Source organism: Peromyscus maniculatus, chromosome 12 (assembly GCF_049852395.1).
Source record: "Peromyscus maniculatus bairdii isolate BWxNUB_F1_BW_parent chromosome 12, HU_Pman_BW_mat_3.1, whole genome shotgun sequence".
NCBI lineage: Eukaryota > Metazoa > Chordata > Mammalia > Rodentia > Cricetidae > Peromyscus > Peromyscus maniculatus.
Window position 1 is genome coordinate 36,466,298 of NC_134863.1, and position 18,623 is coordinate 36,484,920.

The 18,623-nt window shown below is 43.3% G+C and overlaps 1 protein-coding gene across 1 annotated transcript in view; it reads right to left on the reverse strand.

The window, feature by feature from the left end:
* Positions 1–5,712: 5,712 nt before the first annotated feature.
* C12H3orf52 (chromosome 12 C3orf52 homolog) overlaps positions 5,713–18,623 on the reverse strand; it is a 32,349-nt gene continuing 19,438 nt past the window's right edge. The window contains exons 4-6 of the mRNA XM_015994701.3: positions 12,233–12,303; positions 8,268–8,449; positions 5,713–7,121 (exon numbers count right to left, since the gene is read on the reverse strand). Coding sequence (XP_015850187.1) covers positions 7,117–7,121; positions 8,268–8,449; positions 12,233–12,303 — 258 coding nt within the window. The 3' untranslated portion in view covers positions 5,713–7,116. The remainder of the gene's footprint in view (positions 7,122–8,267; positions 8,450–12,232; positions 12,304–18,623) is intronic.

Below are 18,623 nucleotides of genomic sequence, written 5' to 3' on the forward strand. Positions count from 1 at the left end.
AATAAATAAATAAATAAATAAATAAATAATGAAATAAATAATGAAATAAAAAACAAAACAGGCCAAGTCCCCATTGAGAGGAAATGCGGTGGCTTAAGGTCCTCTGAGTGAGTTTGCTGAGATATAAGCCTGTTGATCATCTGCAGCTTGATCTCAGCTAACTCCCTTCTTCTACAGCTGTCTTTCACACAGAAGCCTAACTGTAGACTTTGAGCAGAAGTCACTTGGGTTCAAAGGGCGTGTCCATGGTGATAGGAAATGTTGTACAAGATGTAACACCATGCTTATGGGAAGCAGTGTGGGCCAGTGACTGATTCAAGTCTTTGTTTCCCTTTTGCCTTTGACTCTGACCCACTTCCTTGAGGCTCAGTCTATTGCACCCGTACATGGGAGGGCTACATCTGACATATAGTCATCTATTCTAGTTTACTTTCTACTGCTGTGATAAAGCACTGACAAAGAGTTAATTAAGGAAGAAAGGGTTTATTTGACTTATCTGTCCCAATCATATTCCCTTGGGGCTGGGCTGGAGCTTGAGGCAGGAAGTGAGGCGGAGGCCATGGAGGAATGCTACTTATACCTCTCTTAGTTTGCTTTCTTCTACAACCCAGGACCACCTGCTCAGGGGTGGCACTGGCACAGTTGTCTGGGCCCTCCCACATCAATCATCAATCAAGACAGTGCCCCACAGACATGCTCACAGGCCAATCCTCCCACATCAATCATCAATCAAGACAGAACCCCACAGACATGCTCACAGGCCAATCCAATGGAGGTGATTCTTAAACTGAGGTTCCCTCTTCCTAGGTGATTCTAGTGTCAAATTGATTTAAAAAAAAAAAAAGCCCTAACTATCATATATCATCTATCATAGACCCTGAGGAAAAACGGTAGTAAAGAGTTTAAAGCCTGGACCCCCAACGTCCCTCCAGCAAGGCAGACGTCAAACAGATGGCACTACGCTAGAGCCTTTCACGTGAATACTAAACCTTTGGGGCAGATAGGCATTGGAAATATTATCAGTAAAATACAATAAGCTGTATGTGTTTGCCCCCATCCGGTGAAGTATTATCTGTCCCCCAAAAGCAAAAGTGTTTTATCAGGGCCTCCTTAAGTCTAAATGAATAGACAAAGAAGCATGGTTGTATGGTAAAATTAGAGGGACTGTACAACAGCCCTGTTTCTAGACTGAAGAGCCTCTGGGGGTATTTCAAGACGTCTGCTATGGGTGCAAGTGCCATAGCTCAATGAGTGAATGTGCTTACTAGGCAAACCTGACAAGCGGGTTCGATCCTAGGACTCCACCGTGGAAGGAGAGAACAGATTTCTGAAAGTTGTCCTCTCACCTACACACACACACACACACACACACACACACACACACACACACACACAAAAGAACTCACAAATAATAAACAGAATTTCATATTTAAATCTACTATGATGTGTACAATATTAATTATCAAACCAAAGATATAAATAAATTAAAAGAAACAAAACTGAGAGAAAACATTCTATGACCTGTGTTGTGGTTGGAATGTGAAATGTCCTCACAGTCCCCCATGCTTAATCACTTGGTCCCCTCCTGTGAGAGCTTAGGGAGGATGTAAAACTTTGGGACTATGACCTAGCTAACAGAAGTGGTTCTCTGAGGGGAGGCTGGGAACTTGAAGGTGATACCTGCTCTAGTTCTGGCTGGAACCCTGCATCCTAATCTGCCAGGGTGAATGCCCACACCACCAGGTCTACCACCCCAGACTCAGTGGCTCCAACCACCATGCTGTCCTGCCAGAATAGACTGTGTCCCTTGGAACTCTGAGTCAAAACAAGCTTTGTCTCACTTGTGGCTTCCGTCAGGTTTTCTGTCACAGTAATGAAAAATATGATTAATGTTCTTGCATAAAATTAAAAAAAAAACTCCAATTTTACAGCAAGTGATGTTTTGTGTCCAAACATTCCCACTGTGCCCAAACTTTGTCCTCTGGTACAGATGGGGGGGGTGAGATTCGACGTCACACTTACTGAGGAGCTATTGCTAGCAGGTAGTTGCAGGGATGTGATGTCTGGTAGGTTACCCACGCTTCAGTGGATGCCCACACAAGGATAGCTCTAAATGGACTTACTGCATTATCAAAAACAAAAAGCACAAAGTGGGATGGGGGTATGTTGGGAGAAGAGTTGAAGGGGAAAATGGAGGAAGGGTTTTTATCATATGTACATTTTTATTTTTACTTTTTTTATTTTTATTTTTTTATTTTTATTATTATTATTATTTTTTTTTTTGGTTTTTCGAGACAGGGTTTCTCTGTGTAGCTTTGTGCCTTTCCTGGAACTCACTTGGTAGCCCAGGCTGGCCTCGAACTCACAGAGATCCGCCTGGCTCTGCCTTCCGAGTGCTGGGATTAAAGGCGTGCGCCACCACCGCCCGGCTCATATGTACATTTTAAATTCTCAAAAATAAAGAAAAATATTAGGGGCTACGACAGGCTAATGCTGATCCCCCTTTCTACACATTTCAAGATTTCTAATGAAATTGTGTAGTCTTGCAGAAAGTACACATCAACACAGATATGTATGTGTGTGTGCCCACCCATGTGCATAGGCATGCACTCAAGCACATAGTTCCAGGAGGTTAGTAATACAGCCCCTCACTTAAAGAATCCCTGTTCTTGAGAAAGAAACAGAAGCTGAGTTTCTAATTTAGTCTTTCAAGTTACAAATATAACGAGAAATGTCCCTCCCCCGCACCGGGCTCCAAACAGTGCACAGAAAATGGAGAGAGAGGTCCACTGTACAAGCCACAGCAGACTCTGCGGTTTCCGCTCACGCTCTTAGCATCTATAAATACACTCCTAGCTGTGAATAAATTCTTATCTAAAGCAGAAGAAAGAAATAGGAAAGCGGTGAAGACAAGGCAGGAAAATGTACCAGTGACAAGTTCAAATGCTGACAGGATTAAGAAGCCTCTTAAGTTTCTCAGGATGGAGGGCATGGGGGTAAGGGACAGGATGGAGGCTGTGGGGGGAACAGGATGGAAGCCATGGGGATCAGGGACAGGATGGAGAGCATGGGGAGGGGCAGGATGGAAGGACATAGAGAAGAACAGGATGGAAAGGATTGGGGGGTGAGGGTGGACAGGATGGAAGGCTGCGAAGGGAACAGTTGCATTTCCAAGTCATGAGAGGAACCTAAAGAGGAAAAGAGGTTCTCTCTTATTACATGTGACTGGCTCTTTCCCAAACCTAGCCTCTGAAGTTCACAAATTTGACTAAATGTGAAGATATATTGGTTCTGCCAACTATTGAACAGATCAGTATAAATCCGTCCTGTTTTTCTAGAGTCTTTTTTTTTTTTTTTTCAGTGTCTGGAGAAATGCCACAGAGTCATTTTCATGACTCTCTCAATTCATCTCTTCCCCTACCACATGTGTTCCTTGCAGATGCTCTGATGCCAATCAAAGCTGAACTGAGTATGCCCTCAGGACACCCACTAGGATGGGTGGCCACTCATGGGTGATATTACCCAGTGGACTAGGCACAAACTGTGGGGCTGTAGATGGTCTCCCTCCCCCTCCTCTCTCTCCCTCCCCCTTCTCTCTCTCTCTCTCTCTCTCTCTCTCTCTCTCTCTCTCTCCTATCTCTCTCTCCAGGCTCTGGCTCCCAGCTATAAAATGTGAAGCTGCCTTCTGATATTGCAGATCAATGAACACAGAAAAGACATTAAAGAATGTACAGACTAAGGAGAGCAGCAACAGTGGCAGGTACTTTATTTAATACTGGGAGAGAAGGGAAGACTGGGATACTGCTCCCACTGTCTTTGTATTAATCACACTCTGGGTTCATGTCAAGAATCTACATCTAAAAAGAAACGGAGTTGGAGGTACAGTTCAGTGGTTCAATGCCTGTCTGGCATGTATGAGGTCCTAGGTTCAATCCCCAGTACAGCAAAAAACAAACAAAAACAGTGTTAACTTTATCATACGAGACTAATGGGCAAGCCAGGCATGATTGTGCATACCTTTAATCCCAGCACTCGGGAGGCAGAAGCAGGCAGATCTCTGTGAGTTCGAGGTCACCCTGGTCGACAAAGTGAGTTCCAGGGCTCTTACACAGAGAACCCTGTCTTGATGAGAGAGAGAGAGAGAGAGAGAGAGAGAGAGAGAGAGAGAGAGAGAGAGAGAGAGAGAGAGAGAGAGAGAGAGAACAAATGGGCAAGGACAAATCTGCTTGTTCCTATCTCGCTATCACTTCAGGGTCAGCTCTTACTTCTCACACAAAGTCTTCAAGTAGACTCCAGTAGACTCCACTGACCATTCTTTTCTCTGACTGCCCCCAAACCTACAGTTTGTCTACATTGTTTACAGTTAAACCTGGCTATTTTTTATCTGCTGTTTCCTGTTTCATACATGCAGATCTTGTTTGTCTAATAACATTAGCAACTTCTTTTATTATCTTCTTCACGGGCATTGCCTATGCATGCACAAAAACAAATGACTCACATCTACAGGTGGCTAGAGAGATGGCTCAGTGATTAAAAATGCTTGCTGCTTTTGCAGGGGACCTAGGGTCAGTCCCGGCACCACTGTGACACTCACAGCTGCCTACAATTCCAGTTCCAGGAGATCTGCTGCCCTCTTCTGATCTCCTTGGACTCATACACACATGTGGTGCACATTTCTACACTCAAGCACAGACACGTAAATAAACTAACTACATAAACATTTTTAAAACATGAAAAAAAATCTTTAGAAAAAAAATTAAATTGCCAAGCTAAAAATTAGGACACATGGCTGGAAATTTAGTAGACAACAGGACAAGTGTTCTTTCTATCCATAGCTAAATGACTTTCTGAAAGCAACAATTTTTTCACCTAAGTCCTCCAATTATTTCTCAGGTACTTGTTGAACCTTATGATGCACCAGGCATTATTCCTGTCATTAAAAGGTGTGGTGACCACACAACTTGCCTTCTGTAACAAAACAATGTATATGTGCACAGGATTATTTTTACCAAACATCTCAGTACGCTTTAGTTAACCACAATGTATTACACTCAAAAGTCAAAGCTAGGAAAGTCTTCTCTATGGTCAAGTTGTCAAAAAATCAAAACTAAGGTATTTACATTTTAGTGCCTCCCCCCCCCAAAAAAAAAGAAAAAAAGGAACAAAGCAAACCCCACCTCCAAACACCAACAGACCCATCCTTCCAGGCCTACCCAATGGGGAAAGCATTTATTTTAGCTCGTGGTTTCAGTCCATCATAACAGGAAAGCGCAATTAATGGCACCAAGAGCACATGCAGGGGGATTCCACGTTGTGGTGGATTGGGAAACAGAAAATGGAGCTTGGACAAAGTGGACTGGGCTACAACCTTCAAATGATTGCCTCTAGCAGTCTCCTTTGGCCAGTGAGCCAAACCTCCTAAAGGTTTTACAGCCTGGGGGAGACAGTGCAGATTGATACTGTAACACTCAGCCTAAGAAGAACTACAGAGAAGCGGGGGAGTGGAGCATTTCCACTCACTCTGGAAATGAAAGGGCACAGCCAATCCCAGCCCAAGATGACCTTCATCTTTTTCACACAGAAGAGGAAGCTGCCTCCATGCACACAGTCACTTTTTTATCCCCCGTTTTCTGCAAAACGCCCACCTAACACATGGCCTTAGACACATGGCCTTAGGGACGGAAGACCTGAGAGGCAGATGATAGACCAACACATTTGCAAAAATAATGTATTGTACATGTTTTAAAATCATTTTGTATTAAAATTCCTCATTGCTTTGAAAAGAGTACACACATAGGGAGGTTCACATTTGACGTGTAAAAAATAAAGGGGAAGAAGAAACATCCACCTGCTTCAGTAGTTTAAGGAACTATACTGAAAATGAAACAATAAATTACAATATAGCAATTATTATTACTATAGTATATAGTAGTTAAATAAGAAAGCAAATTCACATTGTCCCGAACCCTTCACTTGACACAGGCTCACATAGCTGCCTGCTGCAGTGACCTGCATCCGTGGCTAATCCATCTGAGGTATCAGGCTGGGAGATTTCTCATTATACAACAATAAAAAAAAACACTCTGTCCCAGAAAATATCCAGGAAGACAATTTCCCCAACAAAACAAATACTCTATTCCCTCATGACAGGCTTTCTCTATGTACGGAGGACAGATACAGTCACTAACTTCCTCCTGGCCTCCCAAGGGACAGGCATGCCTCTTTTGACAGTTTCAAAAGGACAGCGACCCTCTGCTTAGCGACCATCTGCCATAAGACACACATGCAACAACTCAAGAAACTGTGTCCTGCAGGAAGGCTGGTGGCACCAGGTGATGCAAAGCCAGTGTGTGGTATCAGCAGCAGGAATTAAGTAATCCTAATGATCCTTTGATGACTTTTACAATAATAAACACTCTTAAAGGACAGCACATGTTCAAAACTCACAGACTTATGTTTTCAAAAAAAAAAGATACTGAGGCATCTCAAGGACAATAAAGAAAAGAGAAAGAAGACGCATCGAACATATTTCTATATGTGACACTCAGTGATGTGCCTGAGCTCAGCTGTTCACACACCTATACAGGTGGAGGTAGTGGAGGTAGATGAAGAGCTATGCTCCTTAAGTCTTGGAAGTACCTTTCTCTTCCTCCCACCCTTAGCTTAGGGGTCCATTAAATATAATTGGGGGGGGGGGCTCCAGCTTGAATGACCAACTGACTCGGTTCCGCATCCTTCCCCTGACTACTTGCTCTTGCCTTGCCACATCAGCCCAGGCTAACAGAACCCTGCCTTAAACAAAGCCAGGTACTCTTCTTGCTCTACAGGAATAGCATCCATGTGTGAGCAGAGCCAGCCAGTGCTTCCAAGGCAGCAGGAAGCTCGTGCTGTGGGATCTTTGATCCATCCCAGACCTCATCTAGCACCTGAACCCCACTGGGACAGCTCTCAGGAACAGCTTTCAGAAATTCTGGATATGGAGCCAGACTTCCTATCTGTGCAGAATCGGTGGGAGGACCATCTCCTCCTTCTGGCCACTGCTGGATAGGTTTCTGCATTCTCTTCACTCTGAGACTGCAGAGCGGTGCTTTCCGACACAGACCGACCTCCACCACCTCATTCTAGAAAGAAGACGAGACAAACCAAAGTTACAGGTAGGCTTAGTTTCCGTTGTCCACGTGACCTGAGATAGAATCACCGGGGAAAACAATTTCAATGAGGGGTTGACTTGGTTAACTTGGCCTGTGTGTCTGGGGGTGGGGAGCAGCTGCAGGGAGAGGGAGGAATGCTGGGTTGATTGCCTTAATCAATGTGAGAGGGCTCAGTCTGCAAGTGGGCAGTGCCATTCCCCAGTCCGGAGCTCGGGATTCTGCAAGAGTAGAGAAAACAGTGGAGCACTAAGTGTGAGTGCGTTCATTCCCCTCTGCTCTTGACGGGGGCTCTGATGTGACCAGAAACTGGAAGTTCCTGCTGCCCTGAGCTCCCTGCAGTCAGGAACTGGAACCTGAAATCGGGTTCTAACCCAGCCACAGAAGTGAAACTAGGCCAGTCACTAATTTCCAAAAACCAAAATGGCTTTGAACATTTGTGTTTTTGTATATGGTTTTATTGAGTCTGAGTATAAAAATCTTGGGCCAAATTGGGATCGCCGTCAAATCTGAATAGAGAAACTTTACACTCTGTATGCCTGCACAAATGCACACAGGCATATATATAGACAAGCATGCATGCTGAATACTCTTCAAAGGGCTCACTTACTTGCAAAATAATTCATATTTTATTTGCAAAGTAAATGGATGCTCATTTATTTTGGTACGAGCAGTGATAAATATGCTGGAGCCTTTTGGATAATGAAGGCCTTTTGACATTTGGCACTTCTTTGTGATCTAACTGCGACAATAGCTAAAGTTAGAGCACCTCCAACCACCTTCAGTGTGCCAGGAGAAACTGACAAGGAACGTAGTGTTGGGTGGCTGGCTTAGGTGGAGGTACTCACATCGGCCCTGGTGGACACTCCATGGAGAGAGGCTGCTCTTCTGAAGTGGGGTTCTCAGTAACCATGGTTGATTCTTTCCTACGGTGCCTCCTCACTACCCTGTCTGCTTATGGGTTGTAAGTTCCAGGGCAAGAGAGTGATTTGAGGAAGAGTGAATGGATAAATGATTGGACACAATGCAAGGCACCAGTACTGCCAAACCAGGCCACCTGCCCCAATCTGTTTGCTTGCTCATCATTCCAAGTCCCGCTTCTTGGCTTTCTCTACTTACCGTAGAGCAAGAGGGATTCTGGATCAAGCCCGAGACTCTCACAACTGGATATATTCTTATCATGAAGGTTCTGTCTCATAATGCCAAGCACCAGCTCTTCACTCATCATGTACTCCATGAAGCCATCATCTTCAGCTGGAACTCCAAACTGCAAGTGATAGGTTACCGTGGCGTTTTCAGCACTGGAGGCCAAACCGGTAAAACAGACAGACAGACAACAGACATTATAATGAATAAACGGAATCACAGTGAGGCTGAGGCTCAGACACCAGTTTTAGCATTAACACTTCTTTAGCTCCACATCTTCCTGTAACCAGCTTCAGAGGGTGCACTAGCCTAGGAGAATGCTCTGCCTAGAGTCCTCCTCCGGCCATCACACAACCACCACCAACTGCTCACACTTTAGGGGTCCACTGAGAGTGGCCTTTGGAAGGGCAGGACACAGCCCAGCTATCATAAAGAAAGACTGAGAGTTGTCACAGCACCCATACAACATCAGCATTTCATACCGCAGGGCAAGCAGGGAGCCTGGCCTTTCTCCCCTTCCTATATCCCTGTTCTCAGTGCTGCCACCATGTGGACACAACAGAGCTAGTCAGTTTCATGAGTTCTTTAAAAATGTTATTTATTCTTTTGTAAGTTTTCGCGCGCACACACACACACACACACACACACACACACACACACACACACACACTTTGATCATACGCTCTCTCAAGTTTAACCAGTTAACCTATAAAAATGATTATGGTCTGACCCAAGGCTCATTACCCTGAGTTAGCTCCAGACCTCTTGATGTCCCAGAAAATGCCCTGTGCACCAGCAGTGAGTCATACCTCCTGTGTTTGGGAGGTGGGTTGGGGATGCTTCCCATGTCCACTTCGGGAGTCCTCTAAGTCATGATGACCAAATTTATCTTTCAGTAATGAAGCCTAAGGAATTTTCAACCCTGAGGAGGCCCTAACCCTTTCATCTTTCAGGACACATTTTTTTTCCAATTTTTTTATAGTGAAAGTAATTATAGTTTTATCCTTAATTAGTAGCTTGAGCTGCCCTTTAGACACTACCTCACAGTTATTCTATTTCTATGGTCAAAATAACCCAGATTAGGCTCAGCAATAAAAAAAATTAACAAGCAGTCACATCAGAGAGATTCTTCCAGGCGGAGTTTTATAGATGCTTCAGTCTCTTAATCAGGCCACTGCACTTCTAAGGATAGACAAAGAGCGCCCTCTTGAGGCCAGACATCACATAGGCTAATGACTACATTTTAAAATGCAAGGGCTGACTCCGTTTGTCAACTTTCCCAAACAGCAAAGAAGTGTGCCAAGTTCTGTGAACCAAATAAATAACGAAGTTTAGACTCTAACAAAGCCCAGGTACCAGTATTCCACTAAAGGTAGGCTTAAAAGCCCATTTTTCTGACTCCATTCCAGCTACCCCAAGGTTGTGGGTGTCCTTAATTATCCCTGAGCGGTGTGATTTATCACTAAGGAGGATGGCCAGGAGGACAAGAAGCAACCCTCCACGCTCACTGCTAAGGACCTGGGCTAGCTAATGAAAGGGGCCTGAGGTGGACTTTCAGAAGATCAAGCTGGAAGCAAAGTAAGAGTATCAAGCGGCCCGACCCAGTCTGTGAACTCCATCCCTGTCGCCCCTGCCTCCCCAACCCCAACTCCCCAGGTGGATTTACAAAGGGCAGGAATTTGAGAGATGTTTTTCTGTGGGCTTTCCCACAGCTGCCCACCACCAAAGTGGGTCCGGCAACTGATACAGCAAACAGTACTTTCAGGTTTCTCCTGAGCCAATCCTGGTCCAAGGTCAAGAACTCTCTGTAGACACAAATGCATGAGCCAGGGACAGGGGTATCTTTTCCCACATGCGAGGGCATTCTTTTAGATGTGGTGATCTTTGTTTCTCAGGTCAATATTTTCAAAACGTTAAGTAAGCTTTTAAAATACAACAAAAATGTGGGCTGGGGTATGGCTTGTTTGGTGGATTGTTTGCATAGCATGTATGAAACCCTTTAAACCCCAGTACTACATAAAACCTGGTGTGATGACACATGCCTGTCATCCCAGCGTGCAGAGGCAGGAGACTCTGAAGCTTAAGGTCAACCTTGGTTACATGAGTTTGAGGTCAGCTGGACTACATCAGACCCTTCCTCAAAAAAAAGGGGGTGTTGTACCAGGCAGTGGTAGCACACACTTTTAATCCCAGCACTTGGGAGACAGAGGCAGGTGGATCTCTGATTTCAAGTTCAATCTGGTCTACAGAGCAAGTTCCAGGACAGCCAAGGCTACACAGAGAGAAACCCTATCTAGAAATATATATATATATATATATTAGAATTTCTTTATCAGAAATACTAAAGTCCTTGAATTTTTCTTTCAAAATAACACTTTTTTTAAGATGTGTGTGTGTGTGTGTGTGTGTGTGTGTGTGTGTGTGTGTGTGTGTGTGTCCGTCCATAGGGATGTTAGATCCCCTGGAACTGGAGTCAGGTGGTTGTGAGCTACCAAACATGGGTGCTGGGAACTGAACTCAGGTTCCCTGGAAGAACAGAAAGTGCTCTCAACCGCTGAGCCATCTCTTCAGGCCCCAAATAACCTGTAAAAAACAAATTCTGTAGGGATCTGGGGATTTAGCTCAGTAATAGAGCGCTTGCCTAGGAAGCAAGCTTAAGGCCCTGAGTTTAGGCCTCAGCTGGTAGTGTGGGGGGTACAGAGTTCTCTAATATTACATCTTGGCCTGACTTCTAGAGCTGTTTTGCTCAGTTTTCTGGTGCGTTTCCACAATGTCTACTAACCCCAGAGCCTTTATATCCATAGCATAAGGACAGATTCTTGGAAAGACCCAAAGGCTCTGGGGTGGGGGAATCATCCTCCCTCAGCTCGACTTTGAAAGTTGGGTCAATCAAAGCATGTGAGGTCTGGCTGTGCACTTCTCCCTTTCCTACTTCTGTTTTTGTGCTGGTGACCTATGATGAAAGGCAGCGGGGTCAGAATTGGGCAGCATGTGCCTACAGAGACTTATGGAGAAGAAGGACAGTGGCCCCAGACTTCAGATCCTTTCTAGTCCTACCCCATCAGGTCAGCACTGGTGTCATGGGCTCCTGTCAGTTCTACTAACACTCTGGCTTGAGTGGGAGGGTCAATACATAACACGGACCTGGGTGGATACCTCCCAGTGACACCTGAGGACCAATGGACAATAAGGCTTTGTCACAGAAACCTTGTTTAAAATACTTCCAGCCATGTCTGTGATATAAAATGATAATTAATTAAATGACTACACACACACACACACACACACACACACACCACACACACACACCCCACACACGTTGGTCTATATCCTCAGACTATTAAAAAATACATGGAATTATAAAGAAAAAAGTATGTGTATAGACACACACTGTATATAGTAAATATGTTCACAGGAAAAAACCAAGGCAAACAGTGAGGGATGTTAATTTTGTAGGGGTGACAGTAATTAGTCATCAGTGGTAGCACATAAAGGAGGCAGAAGATAGACGTGGCTGACAGGTATGTCTGTATATTCTCAATATTACATGAGGAGAATATAGCCCTAAATCACTTTTGTGCCATATAGATCATGTCACTTCCAGTACATCACTCTCTGAGGTTTATGTCTATTTCTGCCTTTAATTTATTTGCATATCTTTTGTTAAACAGGAATGTTTCCCTTGGACAGACTTTTCCTCTCTGTGTGTGGCCTTAGTTGAATCACATAGTTAGTCTGTGATTTCCTTTTTTTCTGCATTGTGAGATATCAACTGAGCTAGGCAGTTTCCAGAAACCATCCCAGCATGACACTGTGATTCTATTATCCGCCCCTTTCCTGCACCAAGGCCCAAGGAAATCATTGTGGGAAAATAATGATGGGTTGGGAAGGTGGGTGGGTGTTCTTCTAAGAAAGATAGTAAAGTTCTGTGCTCTTACCTGAAGTCCACGATGTCAGCAGAAGTGAAATAACGGCTCAGAGATGGGGACTCTTTATATGTGTCCGTGAGCTAAACACACAGAAAGAAAAAAAACATACAAGTCACTTGTGACCATCTTACACATCACCTACAAACGCATACGACTACAGAACAAAGAGGAATTCACTGCTAGGAATTCACTTGTCTGGGAGCTCTGGACTAAGAGTAAGGAAATGTAAGCTGACCACAGATCAAAGCACAAGTTAACACTCAGTGAGTTCTCAATGTTCTAACTAATAAGAGTCTCATTGAGAGCCAGGTACATGCCTATAATCCTCAGCATTTGGAAAGCTGAGGAAGCCAGACTGCCCAGGAGTTCAAGGTAAGCCTGGTCTTCATAGGGAGTTTTCTAAGTCAGCCAGGGCTACATAATCAGACTGTCAAAAAAAAAAAAAATCAAAATGGGTTCATTGGTAAGGTCCAAGTGACTGCCTGGGAGTTCTCAACATCACTTATGACTTGAGCTGGCACTTGGTATCCTTAGTGGTACTATGGTCAGCGATCCCTAGCAGAAGCTCACAGAAGCACCACTAAACACTGGGGGCGGTGGGGCCAGGGGGAAGGGATCAATTCAGCACAAGCCACTCAGCACCAGGGACAAATCACTGTTCATGGGCTTCTTTCTCCCTTCTGCAGAACTTCATTGTTAGGAGAAATAGCTATCCTGAGTGTCAGGTCCAGCACTTGCCCAGGCAAGAGAACAAAGTGATGAAGTCCCAAAGATATGGAGGCTTTGCAGTAAAAATTACATGTATCCTAAAACATGACAACACCCATGTTTCCACCACCTACGCTTCATGCCTTCACTTTTTGCTATGCCGTAGCTGCATAGTCTATGACAGAGTTATTTTCTGATAAAAACAAATTCAGATTGAAATTATCAAAAGGCAAAAGTATACAAATGAGGGGGCAAGGGTAGGTAGAGGCCGCAAAACCAAAGGGAGGCCCGTGAGACTGGGCAAATGAATCTTTAAGAGAGAGGGCGGGGAGACTAATAGAACCCATGTGCTGTGAAAAGAGGAAGGGGGAATTCCTAGGCAGATGAGTATGGCAAGGATAGGGGCTAGGAGACAGGGGAGAGGAGCCGACAGGAGTAACAGACAAAACTGTGTGTGTATGAAAACACCATAAGGAAATCTGTTACTTGGCATGCAAATTAAAAATGATAGGAATGCATTTAGTATATCTAACATACTCAACATTGTGGCTTAGCCTGGTCTACTTTCAACATGCCCCCAAACACTTTCTTTCATTAGCCTACCATTGGGCAGACCAATCTAACACAAGCCTGTTTTATAGTAAGGTGCTATACTCATGCAAATTGTCTAAATATTGTCATTAAAGCCAAAACCAGAAAGGCTGTATAGGTGTGCATTTACACCACCAAAAGTCTTGGAACCATAAATTAAAAATTGAGGACATTCTTTCTCCCTTCCAGGGTACTAACCATTATCCTGACATTGGTATCTAGCTTTTCTTCTATGTTTAGGAATCACTACTTCTTTATAGAATCATAACAACAATGTTATTTATATTTTTATTCAAATAAAATGCATTCTATATCATCTTCTAAGAGCTGCTTTTTTGTTTGTGCTTGTTTTTTTTTCTTTAGATATATTCTCAATATTTTAATCAAGCTGGTCTCAAACTCCTGACTCAGTATCTTCCTGCCTCAGATTCCCAAGTAGCTAAGACCACAGATGTGTAACATTGTGTACAATTTAAGATTTGCTTTTTTTTAACTGAAAATTACATTTGAGATTTATGCCTAAAAAACATCTCAGTGAAGCCCCTTCAGTCCATCTCCCACATAACTGCATTAAGTCATTACCGCAGCTCATTCATTTCCCCACTGATGACCATATGACTTCCTTCCATGTTGTCTCTGTCATAAATTGTGCTGATGCAATCATCCCCAGACATCTCTGTGCACCTCTTTGTTCACGTGAGACTCTCCCCAGGTATACAGCCAGAAATGGAATTATTGGTCCAAAAGCAGTTGCATCTTCAACTCAACTCATTCTTGTTGAATGTTTGCCATTTTTCTCTCCTTCTTACACTCATATCCATTCAATTCCCCATATTCTTACTAGACTTAAAAGCTTTTTCCAATCTGGGGAATGTAGGATCATGTCTCACATTGTATATACTACCTTTCCTACTAGAGGGGGAGCATCTTTCCATGTGTTCAACTCTTTAGGACCTCTTACCTCTGAATCATCTGTTATTTCCTTTTCTTAACTTTTTTCCTATCTATTTGGAGTGATTGGTTTTATTTTCAAACAGTAGTTGTTGGTATTATATGACATCATCTTTTTCTGATCTTTAAAAATTATTTTTATTTCTCTGCATTTTGTCTGCATATCTGTACATGTACTGCACATGTACTTGGTGCCTCTGGAGGCAGGAGAAGGCACTGGATCCCTGGAACTAGAATTACAGATCTTGTGTGTAAGCAGAGGTTTCTGTCCCTCCAGCAACTCCCAAATACCCAGCAGCCACTTCCCAAATTACCACACAGAAGCTTATGTTAATTATAAATGCTTGACCCCTAGCTCAGGCTTACTAATTAGCTCTTGCACTTAAATTAACCCATAATTCTTATTTATTTATTTATTTATTTATTTATTTATTTATTTATTTATTTATTCTTATTTAGTCACGTGAATACTGGGAACCAAATCTATATCCTCTGCAACAGCAAAAAAGTCCTCTTAACAGCTGAGCTATCTCCCCAGCCTTTGATTAGTCCTCCCATCAAGTTTTAGAGATACAAATCCTAACTGCTTTGTAAAGGAACAGATGGCTGATGAAATTTGCACTGTGTTCCTTTTGCATTTACATTGGAAAGTTAGAACCTTGTTCTCCAACACACTAGCTCTAGGATAAGTCAGGACTGGGATCTGGTACCACTCTCAGCATGGAAATAGCTCTGGCATTAGAGTAACAACTACATCAAAAACAGGGCCTGATCCACTCCTACCCAGCTTGCAGCCTCCATCCAGACACTGCTCTGAGCCTATTGCATTACCGGTGGTAACTTTGTGATGAGCTAGCCATTCCCAGGTATACCAGAAATCCTTAGTGAGCCATGAATTTATCAAATAGTAAGCACTGCTCTTGCTTTACCGGTGGTAACTTTGTGATGATCTAGCCATCTCCAGGTATACCAGAAAGCCTTAGTGAGCCATGAATTTATTAAGCACTGTAACATATAGCCTAGTAGAACCCTATGAAAGTGCACACCTTCTTTCCTATCTAATTTCAAGAAGGTTGCACAACCAAGTACTCCCACCTAACCCTATGGAAACTCAGTGATGCTTAGGGTTTGTATAACTCTAATATTAAAAATGGAACCTTTATAAGGGTCTCACATGACAGACATTTTGTCACTTTCTCTCTACAGATTAAGAACCAGTATTCCAAGAGGTTAAAAACTTGCTAGTTTCTTCATACACAACTAGTAAATTCTGAGGGCCAAATTTACTTTTAGGTATGATAGACATGAAGCCCAAATCATTCCTATTTTACCTCATTACCCACAGAAGGTGAAGCAATGGAGGTACGCAGCTTCCACCGAATTATCAAGAAAGGGAAAAAACATAACGTAATAAGAGTTTTGCGGCAGGGGGCAGGAGAGAGAAAGACGTCATCTCAGTTCTTAAGCTCCAGTATGAAGAAGATGGATGATGGACAAGAGGGAACATTCAGATTCTGGAAGGCAACTTCCACTGCTCAGCATGAAGGGGAAGTGCTGACAGGTGGAGAATGCTGCAAAGGATGTTTTCCCAGCACTAAAAACACTGATAATAAATAATAACCATATGCCTCCCTTCTTGTAGGTTGTGCCAATCATTCTTTGTAAAAACTTGTGTGTGTGTTTAATATATTTGTGTGTGTGTGTGTATACCTGTTGTACCAGAAGTCCTCTTTCCCTGTTGCTCTCCACCTCACCTTTTAAGCTAGTCTCCCTCCCTGAATCCAGAGCTCATCAAATAGCTAGACTAGGTGGCCAGCAAGCTCTAGGGATCTTCAGTCTCCCGTTCCTGACTCTCTCACCACCCATAGGATTATAGATTCAGGCATCCATGCCTGACTGCTTCACATGGGTTTTGAGGATCCAAACTCAGGTCTTCATGCTTCCACAGCCATCTCCCCAATACCTACCATTATTCCCAACCTGCTCTTTCCCCACACTCCTTCCTAAGTCTATCCTAGGATCTAGAACTCTGTTTGCCCATAGCAGACTCTCAGCAAAATGGTCAAAGCTAAAATTGCAAATTAAAAGATGGAATTCATGGCTGGTACACAGTTAGTGCACATTCTAAGGGTCTTTTTGTTGTTGTAGTTGGGACATATCAGCATTTCCTAAGAAATCTCTCGATAACTTCAGTAACACCCTTAATGGCAATATTCAAAATCTCATTGATAATCTCTTTCACAGAGATTGCACTCTTGGCTTTAACTGACTCATTCCTCAGAATGACAGAAATGCTGCCTACTAAATAATCAAGGAGGGATGATTGCCCTGGCTGGCACTTCTCATTGCACACATAGTTATACTGGTATTGCAAAAATTCAGTTATAAAAATTAACAAAAACACTACTTGGTGAGATAGAGATATCTCATGCTTTGATCTACTTGATTTTGCATTGGGTTCATAGGACTCCTAGTCACAGAGCATATTCCAAGCTCTAGACACTTGATAGTTGTAATAGCAATGTTTACAGTGTACAATATCCTCTGAAAATTGTTTTTGTTCCTACAATCCTTCTTCCCCCTCTTCAGCGGGATTCCTGAGCTCTGCCTAATGCTTGACTATGAGTCTCTGCATCTGTTCCCATCAGTTGCCAGATGATGATGCTCTGATGACAATTGAGTTGGCACCAATCTATGAGTAGAGCAGAAGGGACATCATAAGAACAGGGCTCATATGGGCACACAGAGGCTGAAGTGACAAACATGGACCCTGTATGGTTCTGATCTAGGTCTTGTGCATACACCTTATAGTCGCATAGCTTAGTGTTCTTGTAGGACTCCCAACAATGGGAGTGGGGGTGTCTCTGACTCTTTAGCCTGTGCTTGGGACCCCTTTTCCTCTTGCTGTGGGTTGCCTCATCCAGCCTTGATATGACGGTTTGTGCCTAGTCTTATTGTATCTTGTTAGGCCATGTTCTGTGGATACCCCTGGGAGGCCTGCTCTTTTTTTTTTTCTTAAGGGAAACAAAGGAAGAGTTGATCTGGGAGAGAGAGAAGGTTGGGGCAGGGACTGAGAGGAGTGGATGGAGGGGAACCTGCAGTTGGAATGTAATGTAAGAGAGAAGAATAAGGTTTTTTTTTTTTTTTTAAGTGTCTTTGTTTGTTTGGGCATTTTTTACTTCTTCATTTAGTTTGGTTGGTTAGTTGGTTTGCTTTGGTTTTGGAGACAGGGTTTCACTCTGTAGGCTAGGTTGGGGTGGAACTTTATTGTATAGCCCAAGTTGCAATCTTCCTGTCTCAGCCTCCTAAGTACTGGAATTAGAGGCATTAGTCATTCCACCTACCTACTCAAAAGTTAAGTGTTTAGTAATCTGTTGACATTAAGTGTGCTGTCCTTGGCTAGAATGACATCAGAGAACTGTGTGAACACCAAGGCACCAGGAGCAAGGAATGATGGGTTGAGACTAGAATCTCAAAATGGCAATAACTGAGAGTAGCTCTGATGCACTGTGTTTTCATTACACTTTTACCAGAGTGCAAACCCAACTGAAAGATGAGAACTGTTAAATAAAAATTATAGGAGGGTAGCTTGAGAGAGTGGTTAGGGGTACTTCCTGCTCTTGTACAGGACTCAGGTTACCAGCACCCATGTCAGGTGACTCACAACCCATCTGTCTCCAGTTCTGGTGGATCTGACACCCTCTGGCCTCCATGGACACTGGCCATGGGATGCATATAAACTCACAAAGGCACACATACATACTCACAAATAAACTATTTGAAATCATTTTAAAAATACAGGAAGTCTTTGTTGTTGTTGTTTTTGTTACACTCCTGTACAGACCCAAGCTAAAACATCAAGACAAGGTCACAAAAGCTGGATTTCTGTCTTACCAGGCTGAAGCTAAGATGTGCATCCAACTGTCTGGAAAACCAGGATTGCAGTGACAGCCAGATTTCCCAAACAGGGCAGTTTCAACTTGTTTAATAATGAAGTTCCCCCAAGGCTTTATCTTTTCTTGTAAAAACCAATACCCTGAATCAACCTATGCTTCACAAACCAGTTATTTTCCTGCCGTTCAATTTCCCTGTCTCCACTTCACAAGGAAGCCGCTTTGAATGACCTTTCCACTCTTGTTTCATTGTTCCT